Below are 17755 nucleotides of genomic sequence, written 5' to 3' on the forward strand. Positions count from 1 at the left end.
CACTAAATGGTGCTCGCGGCAGCGGCGGCACCGGCCATGCGGGGGAAAGGAAAAAAAAAACCAGAAAGCTCGCCTTCACTCATAGCGTTCGTCGCAAGCGTTTCCCTGTAAAGATTACTGTTGCATAAGCTGCAGTTGCCAGGAAGCGGCAGCTGTGTGGCCGATCTATATATAGCGCCGCACGTTGCTGCTCTGCCAGTTTGCAGTGCAATGCCTCAATGTATCGCAATATGAAAACAAGTGTAGAGTTGCACTCAAATTCTGTATTAGGGAGTATCTTAATCGTTGGAGAATTTTCTTTGTCTTTCGATACAGCTCGGGAGGACCGTCAAGTTTCTGTAAAAATACATTTATAGCATACTTCTGTAATTTTGTTAAGCTATGTAAATGAACGTAAACCAGTTTAAAAGTTTTATTTGCTCCGGAGTTGAACCGTTCTTGCTGAAGCAGTATGGAAACCAGAACAAAAAATTAAAGCGTGACGCTTATGACTCAAGTGTGCAACAAAGATTGATAGCACAACTGTGCAAGCTGCAAGTATTAGCCTAGAATGGAGAAGCCTGATATAAATTGTGCAGTTAACATGAAATGGATGCCCCGTTCACAAAGTATTGGTATATATCAGTCATCTGTAATCAATTTATCTGCATCAAACATTCTAATATATGGAATTTGTGGATTTGCAATAATTATGGAGTTATTGTGTGTGAATATGTGATATTGCTAGTAACAATGACTATGTTTAGTTTCAAATATGATGCAATAGTATAAAATTACTCCAAGTTCCATTTATCTTGTTCTCTTTCCTGCTTTTTGTATAGCGCAACAAATTGGAAGCCTTGTGCACTGACTGGCACTAATTATTCAGTCGTAATTAATGCATCTGTGTTTCAAGTGATTTAGGTGTAAACTTGCAGCTTACACATTTGTGGTGCCATTCCTTGATGCTTAAATATGGCATTGTGAACTTGGTGTTTTATTTAAAACGTTTCTCCCATTTTATGCAACTAAAACAATTTGTGCAAAACATAATTAAGAAATATCAAGCCACTAGAATGTGACCTGTTCGAGGAAGCTTTACATCTGGAGTTCCTATATAAATATGTGAGGATCGAAAACGTTTTGCTTGGCATCCAAATATCAAATTCCATCAATTGTTGGGCATAATCTTTGTACGCATTTTTATTGCCTACGATTGTGAAAGCATTCTCTGCATTTCATGTTTGAAGAAAGCATGCTTGGAGCTATTTATATACTTGAGAGTATTAAGGGTATTTGAGAGCTTGAGGGTATTTGATAGACTCGTCATTTTCTTTTTTTTCATTTTCTGGGGTGCAGACTTTCTATACTCGGAGAAATAAAAGAAAGGGGTCATCGCAAGTGTTGACGCTAATGAAAAGGTCGACTTACGTGGTGATTCAAATTATTCTATGATAAAAATTGATTTGATGATTGAATGATTGATAGCGATAGAAAGTTGGTAGACAGCTATACGAAATAAGGGCATAGTACGATTTATCGGCCGCATAAACTTGCAAACATTCGTTTCCTAAATTAACAAGCATGGTGTCAGCTCGCGCAGCAAACGTCAACACATCACACTCGGTGACTGCAGACACTCGCTGTCATAAAGCTGGCGTAAGAAGGCGCGGCGGCAGCAGCAGCGAGCGAAGTTATTTTCGTGCTGTCTGTCGCTCCCACGTGAATGAGCGGCGAGAACAGCACGCATAAAGGTATGAGCCGTCGCGCACTTATAGTCTCTGCCCCCAACGCAGATCGGTTGTAAGATCGCCACCGCGCAATATGCAGTTGCTTGTACAACGCCGCCCCCTCCCTCCCCCCAGGCCTAGCGCGCGACGGGAGGACGGCGCGCTTCATCCCCGCTTTCCTCCCTTGCGCGCGCGAGATTGAGCTCCCCTCGCACGCTTTCACTCACACATACAGCATACGGTGCGCGGCGACGGCGCGCACCGTATGCTGTATCCCCCTTGGACGTTACGCGGATTGTCACGACAACAGCAGCAAAAATGCACGTGGAGTGTCCATATAATTGCCATCACAATAAAATGTTGATCATATCTCCTCATTCTCTCTCTGCTTTCATGTTCGTTATTCACTCATTTCGTATCGTATTTCACGCGCAATTACGTCGGCCTTGTCTTAAACATCCAAGAGGCCGGGTGGGCCAATCCCAGAGAGGGTGAGGTCTATGGTGCTATGTGATAATTTTCTCCTATATTGGCGCTAATTACGCTCGTACCGTTAATTTTACTTACTCGCTAGTTACGCTTGTATTGTAAACTTTACTTTGCGACTGTGTGTGTGTAGTGATTATTAGGTGAAGGGAAGAGAGAAGTGCAGTGCCGTAACTGTCTCTCAAAGGAGGACACCTCAACAGCACTGCACAGGGTAGGGGAAGTGGGGAGAAAAAGATTAGAGAGAATGAAAGAGAGCGGGAAAAAAAAAGAAAAGACAAGAGGGTTGAAAAAGAAGAAGCAATGCGGGGCTTATAGCCGCGCTCTCAGTTGTGTTTCGACAAAAAAGTCGAGAAGGGCAGCAAACGCTCTCTTGGCGAACTTTGCGACTAATTATCGCTTGCGTATCCCCTCCATGGCGTCCGCATTTCGATGGGGGCGTAATGCGAAAACACCCGTGTACTTAGATTTAGGTGCATGTTAAATAACCCCGGGTGTTCCAAATTTTCGGAGACCCCCACTACGGCGTGCCTCGTAATCACAAAGTGGTTTTGGCTCATAAAACCCCGTAATTTAATTTTAATTCTCGCTTGTGGGCACTGCCGCAGCAAGAGCAAACTACACTTTAGAAGCAGTTGACACCCTTTGGGTTGTATTTTGTCCCCAAGCAATAATCTTCATCTGTCTTGCTCGCATTTCCTTTAACGCTGCGAGCCCGGTACTTCCTAGGCACGAACGGCTTGCGCGTTATCAGCTTGACACAGCATTCTCGATAGGAAAGTAGCGAGCGCAGAGTTTTCAAGCGAGGAAATGCCAGCAAGGCAGATGATTATTGTTTGGGGACAAGATATGCCCCGAAGGGTGTAAACTTTTTTTGAGAGAGTATATATATATATATATATATATATATATATATATATATATATATATATATATATATATATATATATATATATATATAAAGTTAGCTCTATTCCTCAAAAGTGTGCCGTACGACGGCTTTGCCTCAACATCCCTATATCTGCGGCGGTGCACCCTTTACAGGGGCATAGTGCAATGTGGTTAACTTTCGACTATATTGGCGCTCATTACGCCCGTACCGTTAACTTCATCTACTCTGCGACTAATTCTCGCTTTCAGTCTCGTTTTCTGGCTCGCTACGACGCTCTGTGGACACGGAAATGCCGGTTTATTTTCTGAAAATGTTTACGATAGTCCCAGATGCGCCAAACTCGTGTGAATTCCGCTAAGACCTTCAACACCGGCAGGCGTAGGAGTACCCTAAATAATTGACTATAGTACAGCTATAACAAAACGGCATGCTACGCGAAAATGTCTTCGTTATATCCTATATTAGCATCTATGATGATATATCGGAGGGAAGGGGCCGGTGGGATCGTGATCACGTCTGTACTAAAGAAACGCAATCGTGGTGCCTGTGATGGGTCAGCAAAGAGTCTCCGGCGGATTTTAATGGTTTGTCGACGTCTTGCCGTGCCGATGCACGGAAACAGTAAATTACGTACACGCGCATTTTGTACCGTCGCCAGTACGCAACCGTGCGATGCCGCTGCGATCAAACTGGACGGCCAGATGCCGTCCAGCGCCACACCGGGCCGCTGGCTAAAACGCGCACGTCTAAAACGCGAACTTTTTTCTAGAACATGGAGGGTGCCGCACGCACACCCGAACTCCGCCGCTGCGGTCGTCAACCTAGCCTGTCCCGTGCGTGTAATCTCGCTCTTCACCGATGAGGTGTACTGGTGCGACCATATTGAAGACGCGCTCGTCGGCACATTTTCACAACTGCACACGGAGGCGGCTAAGGCCTAGATTGCTAGGCCCAACCACCGCGGCTTCCTCGGTAGTCCGTAACCAAAGCTACGGCTCAGTCGGCGTGGCGGCAGCTTTGTTCCCGACCGCCATGTTCGCCGCACTGCGCATGCGGACCATGTACGAAAAGTGGAGTGGCATGCCACACGGTGTCCGAAGCCTGTAGGTGGCGGTGCAGCCTGGAACACTATAGAGGCACTATACCACGCATGGAGCGAGGAGACTTCCTTCTTGCATACTACCGTGTCTTTAGAGTTAGTATAACTTTAGAGGAAAAGCATCAACCGAGAAAAGAGGCAACCGCAAAGGCGCCGCTATGGTGGCTAGAAGTTGTTAGGTGACGCCAACTAAAGCCCCTTAAACTTCGTAAAGTAGCGGTACGCTTCGAAGAATGCCGCCTCCTCCTTGCGCGCTCTGGCCGAGGCCGCGTCGCTATTGGTCTAATAGCATCACGTAGGCCCTCGCGCCATGCATCAGCGCCATTTTTGCTAGAGAAGCGTCTATGGAGTGGCGAGCAGCGCATATTGGCGCCGTTGCTACGCTCGAGCAGTGTAGGCGGCGCCACGGTCGAGGAAGGAGCGTGAAAGAGAGGAGAAACGAGGAGGCGTGAAGGCGGAGGAGAGTGTCGCTAGATGCGAGCGACGCTCCTCCGATTCATGTCTTGCGTAGGTGGCGCTGCTCTCGGTAGCGCAGGAAAAGTGGGCAGAGATTAAGGAGCGGTTAAATAGAGAACAAATAGGGGTGTATGCGGGTAAAGAAACGCACCTTCGAGGCTCGGAAGAGGCGCCAGTGATTGAGAATTATGTTTTGGAAGGGTGTAACTGAACTAAGTCTGAAAGAAAGGGAGGGGGAGTCTGAATGCTCATCCATCAGGGAGCCAAATGGAAAGAGTAAATTCAAAATGTCAAGAGCATCTTTGTTTATCAGGTACAATGATTGGGAGAAAAACTTGGCTGGGCATTACGTATTTGTGAACCAGAAATAATTGCACAGAGAAAAATAAAGAGTTAGTGGAATGCATAAGCGGTAGTATTAAGGATTTCGGGAATGGTGTTGAAATTATCCTATTAGGTGACATGAATGCCCACATACAGGATTTAGATGGATATATTGACAACAATGCGAGGTCAATGCTAGACCTTTGTGAGCAACATAACCTTGTTATCATGAATACAGGGCCCAAGTATGAAGGGCAGATCATGTGGGGAGTGGGAAACCGGCAATCGACCATTGATTACTGTCTGATGACAGAAGGAGTTCATGATAAGTTGAGAGAAATGGTCATCGATGAGGAAGGGTTTAGCAGCATAGGGAGTGACCGTAAACGCATCATTTTGAAAATGGGATATGTAGTTGGGAAAGAGAGCAAGGAGCGCAAAATGGCCAGTGCAAATTTGAACGCTGAAAAAATAGCAAATATAGTCACAAGAGTTGCGGAAGAACTTGGTGAATGACTAAGAGGGGGAATATAGTAAGCTTCTAAGTGTAATAACGACAGAAATACGGAAAGAGAAACAATATGTTCGTTGGAAAGGAAAAAAGAAACCGAAAAGCTAGTGGAACAGGGAAATACGAAAAGCGATCGCCGAACGACAGAAAGCATCCCGAGAGCACAGGCAGGCAAAGAAGGTGCAGTTGCCGCAGGATGAAGTAACCAGTAAATGGGAAATATACCGGGAGAAAAAGTGTATGGTTCAAATACTGGTTCAAGAAAAATTGAAAGGTGAAAGTGAACGTTGGTTGTAAGAAATACATCAGAAAAAGAAGGCCACACCTAGAATATTTTGGAACCACATAAAATTATTACGCAGGAAGTCAACAAAAATACAACAACATATCCTAGATGAAGATGAAAACAGACGAAGGAGAAGCGGCAATAAATTACGTCAGAAAAATAACAGCCGAATCTTTCCAAGGCAATGACGAGTTTGTACTTGAAGAAAAAAAGAGCACTGAAGAGACCCAGGTGGAAAAGGAGCTGGTGCTGACAAATTTCAACTGGAAGAAAGCCGAAGAGAAAATTCCTAAGCACAGCCACAGGGCTAGACGAGGTTCCCGTTAGGCTGATTAATGAACTCGGACCAAAATGTAAGGAAGCTCTGGTGAAAGCAGTTGAAAAAACTTTAAAAGATAGACGAATACCAGACAGTTGGCGACAAAGTAGAGTGAATTGAATTTATAAAGGTAAGGGGAAAAAAGATAGAATTCACTCGTATAGACCGTTGACCATTAAGTCGGTAATATACAGGTTAGCAATGTAGGCACTTAAATTAAAGCTGCAAGCGTGGGCAGAGAATAATGGCATTCTGGGAGAACATCAGGATGAATTCGGATAGGTAGCTGTTAGGATGATAACTTATTTGTTCTTACTCAGTGTATAGAAATATCAAAAGTAGAAAGCAGATGTGGCCTTTTTATGTGGCCTTTTTAGGCATTACAGGAGCCTATGACAATGTAGACCGCAACATTTAGTGGGATATTCTGGAAGGGGAAGGCTTAGGTGACGATTGTCTACAGCTTTTGAGAGAGATTTAGCTAGAAAATACCGTTTGCGTTGAATGGGGAGGGATGAGGAGCGAGGAGAAAGTTCATATCAACAAGGGACTGAGGCAGGGGTGCCCTTTATCCCCGCTGTTGTTTGTGATGTACATGGTGAGGATGGAGAAGGCGCTAGAGGGAAGTAATATCGGGTTTAATCTCTTATACAAACAGGCGGGTTCAGTAGTAGAGCAGCAGCTTCCAGGTTTATTTTATGCGTATAATATTGTGTTGCTAGCTAACAAGCAAAATGATTAGCAACGTCTGGCTAATATCTGTGAACAGGAAGGTAACAATCTAGGTTTTAAATTTAGTGTTAGAAAATCAGGTGTTGTGGTATTCAATGAAAACAGTGAACAGACAGTGGCGATACAGGGCCAGGAAATACCTCGGGTAACAGAATATAAATACCTTGGTATATAGATAAACGAAGGCAATAGATATATGGAAACACAGGAAAAAACAATAACAGTGAAGGGGTAGAGAAATGCAGCCATAATGAAGCACAGAGTGCTATGGGGATACAATAGGTACGAGGTGCTCGGAGGTATGTGGAAAGGTGTAATGCTTCCAGGACTTACTTTTGGAAATTTGGTTGTTTGCTTTCAATTAGGGGTACAATCAGGACTCAATGTGAAGCAAAGGTGAGTGGGTCGCCTCGCATTGGGCGCTCACGGGAAGACTACAAATGAAGCTGTGCAGGGTGATATGGGCTCGGCTAGTTTTTAAATGAATATGAGGGAAGCTCACAGTAAAATTATGAAGTATGAAGGAAGTATGAAGGAATATGGAAGAAAGTAAATGGGCTGGGAAAATGTCGAGGTATCTGTACCGGAAAAACATTGATTCACAGTGGAGGAAAAGAACTAGGAAGCCTACCAGCAAGTACGCGGCCTGTAGGGTGGGCAACAGAGCAACAAAGAAGGTCAAGCGGAAAGTCAGAGAGGCCAAAATAATCTCGTGGGTGGTGGCAATGGAAAAGAAGCCTGCCACGAGTAACTACATAAGAGGAAAAAACGAAATCAAGGAAGAAGCAATTTATGATAACATAAAGGGAAGCTCATTACTTTTCGAAGCAAAATCGGGATGCCTTAAAACAAGCACCTATAAAACGAGATATGAGGAGGAAGACGAAGCATGTGCTTGCTGTGATAAAGCTAGGGAAACTATGGAGCATGTTTTATTAGAATGTGAAGACGTCTCCCCAGTGGTCGATTTAGGCACCACTTATCTCCTTGAAGCCCTTGGGTTCAGCGAGAGCAGTGGAAAAGTTAACATGTCCACAGTAGGGATTAGTAAGTGGCGCTTGGAGGATTGGTGGATGAAAAGTAGGGAAACGACAAAAAACAGACATACAAAAGCACAGTTCGCAATAGGGGATCAGAAACTTTGGTTGTGGGAGTTCATAGTGTCTTTTTTTTATTGTTTAACCTAGGTAGGACATTAAGCAGTATAATAGCAAGAGCTTGGTGGCGCAACCCACCGTCCTGCTCCCAAGGTGATGCTCATAACATCTATCCATCCATCCAATGCGCGGTGCGCTCACCGCGCTGGGCTGGGGTGGCCGTGGGCAGCGCTTATGGGTTCACCGCACGTGAAAGAGGCTGCATTTACTTGAGCTCATGGTGCACGTATCCGCGCCAATAGGTTAAAAGCACAAGTCAGTACCTAAAGGTATATAGTGAATAAAGTTGTACAAGCAGTTTCAGCTCTTGAGAGCGATTGATTATGGCGCCGCACTCGATGGGGAGGAAACTCGTGATTCTCATATGATGACCGAGCTCATGTCGGCCAGCTCCAACTAATGGAGGAGCGCAATAGAAACAGTCACGAACCTTGGCAACCAAATCCAGGTTGCCAAAACGACATTTATTCCGCATTGTATTCACGAAATAGGACTTCTTCTGAACACATATCACAGAGAAATTGCACGTAACTGAAACTAAAAGTCAACGACAAAAAAAAAGGGGGAGGGGGGAGTGTTTGTAGCAAGGTTCTCAAGGCACAATTCAGTTTTAGCATGTTCATTCGCTCCCGCGTCTCGTCCCGTTTCGCGTTCTGAGACTTGACGTAGAAATGGAGCCGAGTGCACAGAACTTTACGATTCTATTCGTGAGTGCTGTTTTGTGTTCAGGGCAGCCAACAAGGTTCAGCTTGGTAAGCTGAAGAAAAGATACCAGAACCATAAAGCTGTCGTCGCTTCTTGCTTGCTTCACTCTGAAGCAGCAGTTGAAAGTGTTTTCCAGTGATGGTAACCAATGCACTCAGCTGATCTGAGGGATATAAACGTCCTCCCCTGTCAACAGCAGTGGTGAGAGCTGCTTTCTTGAAGCTCAATCGCATTTCTTGGAGAGGTGCGATGAAGCAGCTGGGTAAATTGTTGGCACTATGTCGCTTCTAAACACGGGTCGATCACGGGAAATCTTGACTGTTTTGCCATTGACCACTCTGCCTAGGCACTACAGAGGAGGTTTCTTAGTGCGTGTTGTATGTGTTTGTCCCGTAGACATGCCGTCATTGCAAAGTGCGGTCGAGTTTATTTACGCTCCGCCACTGGCTGCCCGTGCGGTGAGGCATGGATGCCCCATTTGGTGATCGCTGTGTCTGAAGGGGCAAGGTTCTGACTGGTGTTGTAAAAGTCACGGGCCGCTTTTTTCGTCTCGACGATAAATTGAATTTTTTAGAAGCACTGCTCCAGGAGGGCACATGTAACCTGTAAACGGAGGCCTCAGGAGAGCACCTGAGGTTATAGTAAAGCAGGCGGTGCAGGATCTCCAGGGCACCAAGGGGTAGTGGGGGGGATCAAAGCTGGAATCGGCAGCCCATGGGTTGGGGCTGCGGAGGCCGAAGTGTGGTAGAAATACTCATGATGCAAAAATGAGCATTCACACGTAGTACATACGTATTGACTATCTGTAATGTTCATTCCGGGTACTTTTCGGAAAAATTGGATGGCTATTCGTAAAATTTTGAAGTAAAATTGATGGTGCGTGAAAGGATAGTATGATCGCAGGCGCCTGAACTAGATGGCGCCACCATACTGAGGAGGAGCATGGAGGTGCATGACGGTGACTCCTCGGAGAGCATATTTATGCAAGTTTCTCCGACTCATAACAGGTAGTGTTCCAAAGTCGCATTACCTTGCAACACAACCTTCCTTCGTTGTAGTACTAGAATTACAGGCAGGTGACGCAGCAAAGGAAAGGTCACCAGACAAGTCATGCATATTAAATTGCACTAGCTGCAACTGAGGACTTAATTTTTATCATTTCTTTCTCAAGTATGCTAAAAAGAAAAATTTGGTTGCATTTACGAATACATATCTTTGAACACCAAATAAACGTGCCGGTTAAGAAAATGATGCATCTGAAAAATTATTCGGTGACTGTATTTGATATTTTTGCTACCATAATACATATTTTGAGTCATCTCCAAATAAAAATTTGCTTCCCTATAATGGATACCATGTCAGGTTCTGCATTTTCAGCTTCATTATATTACATTAGTAGGAGAATACTCCATAAAGCATGACCAGCCAAATTTGACAAATTCCGTTATATCTGAAAATTCGTTATATCAAAGTTCATGTTGAGGTTCAACTAGTTTCACAAAAATGTTTTCATGCTGGAATGGTTAGAGCACATGCCAGCCAATCGTGATGTTGCACATATTAGTTGAGGCATTTGGCCAATGGCAAATGGTGCTTACAAATGCGGAGCTTTGCGAATTCAGTCCTAATTTCAGTTTTGGTGCCCAGGAGGTTGCTGCGTCATGCCATCGTGGTACACTGCTTTATTTATTTCTCCCATGGTTATGACATTGCAAAAATATCGATACCAAGTCTGCCATTTCGAGACCTACTTTAGTATCATATATGTGTCAACCTTGTACGTATGGGAAATGTGTGTCAGAATTGGTGCAACGTCCAAAATGTGAGTCGGCTTTCTTTTAAAGTGTCAGAAGTGTCGCATTTACTAACAGAACATCCGTAATCAAGAAACCGATGTAAACATAGTACAAGATTGACGATGATACTAGAAATGCAGTACCAGCTCAAACTGTTTCAAGGCGGCTGTAGAAATCTGGCTGTGTGGTGAAATCTCGATACATGGAATGTTTCACAATCATGGACAAACATATTGAAAAGCACACTGCAGCATCTATTTATTTGTTGTACAATTGTGTTGCTTGCTAGCCACATTTCTTAATTTAAGTGCATCACTTGCACAATCAGTTAAATTTATTGTGCAAGTTCTAGAAGATAAGTTGTAACACTTCAGCATTTCATTGAATCTAGATGACGCTTTGTGAGCAACGCTCACCAAGCATAATTTTTCCTTCATAAGGAATTCTGTTTGCAATGTTCTGAAAACCATTCAATGGCAGAAATTAGAGGCTAGTTAAAATTAAATCATCACCTCGCAATAAATTTGTAATTAAAAATGAACTTTGAGAATGTCTATCATCCAAAGTTGGTGGTGCTAAAGTAAGGCAAATCCATATCCATACTGCCAATCTTTATCCTGCGTGCTGAAGAGTGAATGAACTGGTAACCACTGCCTTGTCCGCATGCTGGTAACACAAAGATAACCTATTACCAGATCTCGCTGTAGCGTTCGTGGCACTAAACTCTGTGCCAACTCCCACGCTGTAATATGTCCCGCTTACAATTGGTAAACTATAGTCAACCGCAGATAATATATATAATGAAATAGACAACTAAATGAAGGTACCTTGAAATTAAAGAGAATGTAGGTTTGACCAAGTTTATTGGGCTTTGCTATAGATCTATTTGGTCATGCCATCTCTCCAAACCACCTCAAATTGACTCTATCTGTGAATGGGCACCCGCTTGGTGTGGACCTCTAACCCTAATCGGGCAGTAGCATGCAGTGGACCATGTCCTCGGGAATTGCTTGCTGGTGTAGCTACGCATCACATTGTGTGATATCTTCAATGGCAATTTTCCCTGCCTCTAAGTCACACGCAGAAAGCAGACAGGGCACATCAGTAGCATACTAGACTTCTTTATTTGATAACGTGAACTAATAATTTTTTTCTTACATTGTAGGCAGCGCAGAGCGCCAATTTGTTCCAAGAGCCAATGGCAGAAAGACGAGTATTTGTTGCTTGCAGATCTGCATGGATGCAGCAGTGACAAAATAAGTTTCAATCCCTCCCCAATCCCCCTCCTTTATATGTATATAGACATTTCCGTGACAAACGCAAGCAATGCACAGTCTTCAGCTCAAACATAGACCTTTCCTTTAGCACAACAACAATTCCCAAACAACTGCTTGCAACATCTACCGACGTCTTTTCTCGCAAGCACGGACTCGCCGTTGTCTCCATGCGGGAGCGGGTTCTCAATCCACACCCAGTCTTCAGAACGTCGGCACCAAAAATCAGTTCTCACCGCACTTTTGCTGCTAACTTTCTGGTTAGACTACGGGGCATTATCACACAAAGGGGAGTCGTGTTTACATATGTACAGAGCCCCACGCAAAACTTTTTTTTTTCACCATCACATGGTGTCCGCATATGCATGCTTGACTTGCACGCACTTTATTTGATTGCGCACACCTGGCCTTAGCTGCCGAGACGTATACGGGGTGTAGGAGCAACAAATGACGAGGCCTGCTCTAAATGGCGGCAGGCAGGAGAATACGTACATGCATTACAACACAAACTTGGTATGGAAGAGTTCATACATCAGATGCACTGAGGCTCGACTTGCACTGGTTTCATTACCAGGGAGTTTGACAGCTGACTGCATGCACGCACAAGGAAGCTCCTAGTACACATGCTATGGCAGTGTTTCACAAGAATACGAGAATGTCCAAGACCCCTTTCAAAATCTTTCATGAAAACAAAGTGATCATACATCAAAGGCCAAGCAATGCATGTCGGGGAATTTGTTGTATATGTTGTAAGAGATGCAAGCTTCAGTGTCAAACAGATGAATCTGTCTTTGCAAGGTATTTTTATGTCATTCTGGTGATGTACAGTTTTGGTGACGTACAACTGTCCCCTCCTCATCTTTCAGGTAGGCAGGTAGGCAGGCAGAGTATATGCCTGCTTCCGAAGCAGTTGGCAGCTAACGTGGGTTCAAATCTTTCATTTACGCCTACCTGCCATGATTGCTATGTGGCTACGGTATTCTACTGTAGAGTGCAAGGTCACAGGTTTGTTTTCTGTCTGTGGCAGCTGCATTTATATTGAGGCAAAAATGCTTGCACACTTATTACAAATAGGTGTGCATTAAAGAACGTCAGGCAGTCGAAATTAATCTGCAGCCCTCCACAATGGCGTCTCTTTAACACCCGATAAATCCAGGGACAAGTCATTTACGAGCATTCTTTATAGAAACACTGAGCGTGGTGGGCAAAATGCATGGTAAGGCATTCACTGACAATATGTATGAAGCTAAATTCTCTCTGTTTCGTGTTACGTCTAAAGCGAGAAGTCAACATGAATCTGGACCCTACCGGTCTTCAATAGAACCTTCTGTCAGCATTCTCATTTCAGACATGAAGCATCAGCTTTCGTGTTAATTGAGGGGTTAAGAGCAGGGGGATAAGTACCGCTGATGAGTGAATATGGGATCGTTGCTATCACTGAGTACTATGTGAAATATCACTTGTGACGATTCTTCCTAATTGGTGTTTAAGCTTTCTTAACCCTTAGGGAAAATAAAGGCATATTCTTTTCTATGCTGCAGATGAGCACCATTTCATGGGCAAATTTTCATGTGGCCTGAACTGCAGCATTTGTTCATATCCATAAACCTTTGAAACAAGAGCGACCTGAAAGTTATGCCCCATGATTCCTTCTACTGTTGCAAGACAGGAGATAATCAAGAGATTATAGATGTCCAGATAATTTCTAACAAACTTCAGCAGCACTTTTATTGGAATAGGAGATTGAATTTTATTGAATATAAGAGACATTGACCAGTTTGTAACAATGCTCAATGCTTTGGCTCTGAATGCTTTACTCCTGGCAGAATGTGCCTAATCAGCAAGCTTGCAACAATGTGTGTCACAGCGGAACATCTTCGACCTCCAGCTAATGGTCTTATTGACCCAAAGACCATAGAGTCAATAATTTCTTGCACTCAAGAAGGAAAGCACACGTCACAAAATATGTCCAACAAATAAAAATAAATAATTATATGGGAAAACTGGGAGTGGTAAGTGCTTAAAGGTCGTTTCATGACTGGACAGTCTAAAGCTACACGTTTTATTGCACTGTTTAGAACTGTGTGGTCAGAGTATGGCTATTTCATGCCATATAACCAGAGCCTACACAAATATGCATTCACAAGTGTATAAGTTCTTGTACATAAGACACATATATATATATATATATATATATATATATATATATATATATATATATATATACACACACACCTAGGGAGAAGTCTTTTTCACTTCTTATCACTTGGGATATGACACTGTCTTCTACCATTAAACTTCCTGCGATTGATCTGCTGTATTTGCGTGTGTAAATTCGAAGTCTGGAAAATAGGGGGAAAAAAAAACGAGTATTTTTGCAGCACTTGTCAGCCATGTCCATCCCAATTTCAATAACTTCAGTCATGAAAAGTATAAGCTGGTAATGAGCCAGTGCAACTCCAGCCTCTAGCTCTCATGTCAGCGCTGCTTGCAACAATAGCAGTGGTAGTCTCGCAGAAGATAATTTTTCATTTTGCTCGTGTTGCGTTATTTACAGGGAACAACCCTTTTCACTGACTCTCACTACGGTCGGTCTGTGTATGACAGTGCTGATAACATCATTCCGAGTGTAATGTATATCTTACTCCTGTACCAGCAGCATGGGAAAAAAAACTTCGCAGCATCTTTTGCTTCCACAACATGTAAACTTCTGCTGAAGCTGCTTGAGGATGACAAGCACAACTTTGATGTTAGCATGCCTTAAAAACCTGAATGCAACTCAACATCAATGGTCCTGTCTGATGCAACAGCCTGTGCATTAATCTGGGCTTATCTTAGTGGAGGGTAAAGGGAGTAATGGGCCTAGAACATTGTTTCCTCCAAACTTGTTTGTTGTCAAGTTGCTGTTAATCATAAGAACGTAAACCGTCCTTTTCTCTCTATAAAGACGTCTGTGCCCCCTTTATGTGTTTTTGATGCTAGACGTGTCTGGAGAAAAAAAAAAACTCCCCTTGAAACCCCAATTCTTCCAGTGACAAGAAACCTTTATGCCACCCACAAATACCACAAGCACTACCATAGCTTACAACTTTTTCCACTCATGCACCGCAAGAGGGCACCTTCTTCCATAGATGCAGTGAGAAGCACACATGAGGCCAGTGCCAATGATGACCCCTGCTGCTCTGAATGTGACAAGTTGTCTTGTCAGAAAATGGTGGCATTGGACTGAAACCCTTCCCTTGTTCATAACCCTAAGCCTAGTCAATTCTCTCAGAGTTTCACCACTCCAGTCAAAAACGTGTCTTGACACCCCTACTTGACTTCAGCATGCAAGGGGAAATGCCACTGTTTAATTGAGTGGTTACTGTGCTTCAAGAATGCTCCTTGTGATTCCTGTGACGAGTTGCTAGAGAAACATCTTTCACTGAGTGGTTACTGCACTTCCAAAACCCCTCCTCAGTGATTTCTATGTTGATTGAGGAGCTGCTTGAAGAGCACCCTTTCACAAGTGGTCAGTGCACTTTAAGACTGCCCTTCGGCGATTCCCGTGATGAGGAGTTGCTTCAGTAACGCTCCTCCACCCCAATGCCTCTGAGCAATTGCTAAAAGTGTGCCATTATGAAATGACTCGTAGAGTTCTGTAACTGCTGATAAGATTTATAGAAGCACACTGTGACGACTTCATCATTTGAGAGATGGCACTGTTCTCCATTTAGCAGAGCGGAGAAGAAGCACTGAGTCAAGGTATATGTATGAATAGAGCAATCAGCCTTCCAACCTTTTGCTTGTAGTTATGCAACAAACATACCAATATTATATTAAGTCTCTGGAAGTAGTGCACTACATATGAGCTATTGGTTGCAACGAAGAGAAATTTCAAGACTAAGCTCTTTTTATATCGACAGTAAAAAAGGAAATTGCACATCCTTCAATGCCCCCCTATTCAATCTATTGACAGTGAGTGTTAATGTCACACAATACACAGGCTGTTAAATTCTTTTAGCTATCTTTGTAGATGGTTCTGTGTGTTTTCCATTAGCACTCCACTACAAGCTACTAAGCACTCAAAAAAAAAAAACAAAAAAAAAAACAAGCTAACTACCAGAATATTCAGAGCCACTGCCCATCAGCTTTAGACTTGATGATCCGCTGACACACTGATATAGCTCCATGCCACTGGGAAACATTTACTGATGCATATCAGTCATTGTTCAGTCTTGGTCATTTTTCACACATTTGGCTATAGACCAATACATTCTACCTGCTCTTCTTAATGAGCTGTGTTCTCCGATGTAATGAGGCAGTGATTCTGGATATTATATGGCAATCAGACTTAATGATTGGCTTGAAAACTTTGTGCAAACCAGTCCTAGGCCCAGGTAGTGTATTGTGCTAGCCTAGGGATACTTTACCATGTTAGCTAAGACCAACACACTTCCCCATTAACAGTTAGGCACTAGAAACAGTACAGAAATTCCGTGTTGCGAACGGGTTTTTATGGCAGCTAATTATCACATGTGCCATGATGAATCGAAGGTGTAGCAGCATGAGTAACAAGTCTATTTTCAGGTAAAGGTTTTGAGAGCACGATTGTTCAAAGACAAGATTGCACATGACATTCGATGAGCAGGGGTCAGCATGTACACAAATGTACTTTGTTGGAAGTTTATATCTGCAACAAAATGGCTGCCTAACTAGCTACTCTCTGTCATTTGTTAATGCGTTTAATGTTTGTGCATGTCGTGAGCAAAAAACTGAAGTATATTGTGAGCTGAAAAACCATCCTGCCAATCTTGCACTGTTAGGTTTCCTTCTGTAAACCAAATATTTCCTTCTGGAAGTTGCTGCTTGCAGTTAGTAACAAGCGGTGGTTACCTCAATAAACCTAAAGCATCCTTGTTTACAGTAGAGCCTATGCATCAACAGCAGTTAACTAGACAACACGAAGAAAGGAGAGAGCAGCCAGCTTTTAACACATATGTACATTCGTTTCAGCTTCAAAGAAAAGATCTCTTAAATAGAAATAAATATATATGCTTGTCTCTGTATACATAAAAAAAGGAACAATATTAAATTTGTAAAACACTCAAACAACAAACCTAAATTACAACTCTTTTTTTTTTTTTTTCCGGAACATCACTGTTTGACTCGATGCAATGGGAGCTTTCCAGGTTCGTTTTGGCCATTGAGATAGCAGAGGCTGCCGTTTACCTGAGCAAAAAGTGTTATTTGGGTTACCAGTGCACCGAGAATAGGGGGGAAAAAAGATAACTAAACCGTATGTGAGCTCTACGTCGATAACATGCCATTGGCAACAGGTACAAGTTACATTAAGGTCTAACAGCCTCCCCCTCTCTCACACGCACACACTCTCTCTGTTTGGGCAGGTGACTGGCTTCTACTCTTGACCTGCCAAATGCAACTCAACACGCACCGTCCAGAATAGTGCAAGCACCGATGCCTCCACGGCACAGCTGCGCTATTTGACAATGTCCTGATGTTTGTGGACAGTGAGTGCAGCTACGGTGAGTGCAGATGATGTTTTCAGGGAAAAAGAAAAGCGATTGTGTCCTGCCCGGTGGCTAAAGTTGCAAAGTGTCCCAAAGACTTCGTAAGGCTGGAAGTGAAGCCTTGGATGTGTTTCACCCTTCTGTTAGAGGTCCTCTATGGCTCCAGTCTGAAGAAAGCGGTGCGTTAGCAGTTCCTCCGCCGTTGGTCGCTCACCGGGGCACCTGAAATGTTATTTATTGATGTTTCAGCACTCTAGAAGCTGCATGGGAGAACAAAAATTGGGTGACCACACAGCTTATAACAGTCTACACAACTTAGCCCAAAGTGAATTGGTTGTAGGTAATGAACAGTAATGATAAACATATACAATTTCAATAACGCATGAATAACTACAGTGAAGTAAGCAAGACGTGAGCCAGGGAGAATAAATTTAAGGCAGTATTTGCTTAAGAAAATAATAAAATAAGAACAATACAGTCAAAACTAGATTACCGAAGT

The 17755-nt window shown here is 43.3% G+C and overlaps 1 protein-coding gene across 5 annotated transcripts in view; it reads right to left on the minus strand.

Moving 5' to 3' along the window:
• Positions 1-11577: 11577 nt before the first annotated feature.
• LOC142560097 (uncharacterized) overlaps positions 11578-17755 on the minus strand; it is a 37235-nt gene continuing 31057 nt past the window's right edge. For all 5 annotated transcript variants that reach the window (XM_075671916.1, XM_075671912.1, XM_075671913.1 and 2 more), the window contains exon 15: positions 11578-17478. In XM_075671916.1, the coding sequence (XP_075528031.1) occupies positions 17400-17478 (79 nt within the window). In that variant the 3' untranslated portion in view covers positions 11578-17399. The remainder of the gene's footprint in view (positions 17479-17755) is intronic.

This window comes from Dermacentor variabilis, chromosome 10, assembly GCF_050947875.1.
Source record: "Dermacentor variabilis isolate Ectoservices chromosome 10, ASM5094787v1, whole genome shotgun sequence".
Lineage (NCBI taxonomy): Eukaryota > Metazoa > Arthropoda > Arachnida > Ixodida > Ixodidae > Dermacentor > Dermacentor variabilis.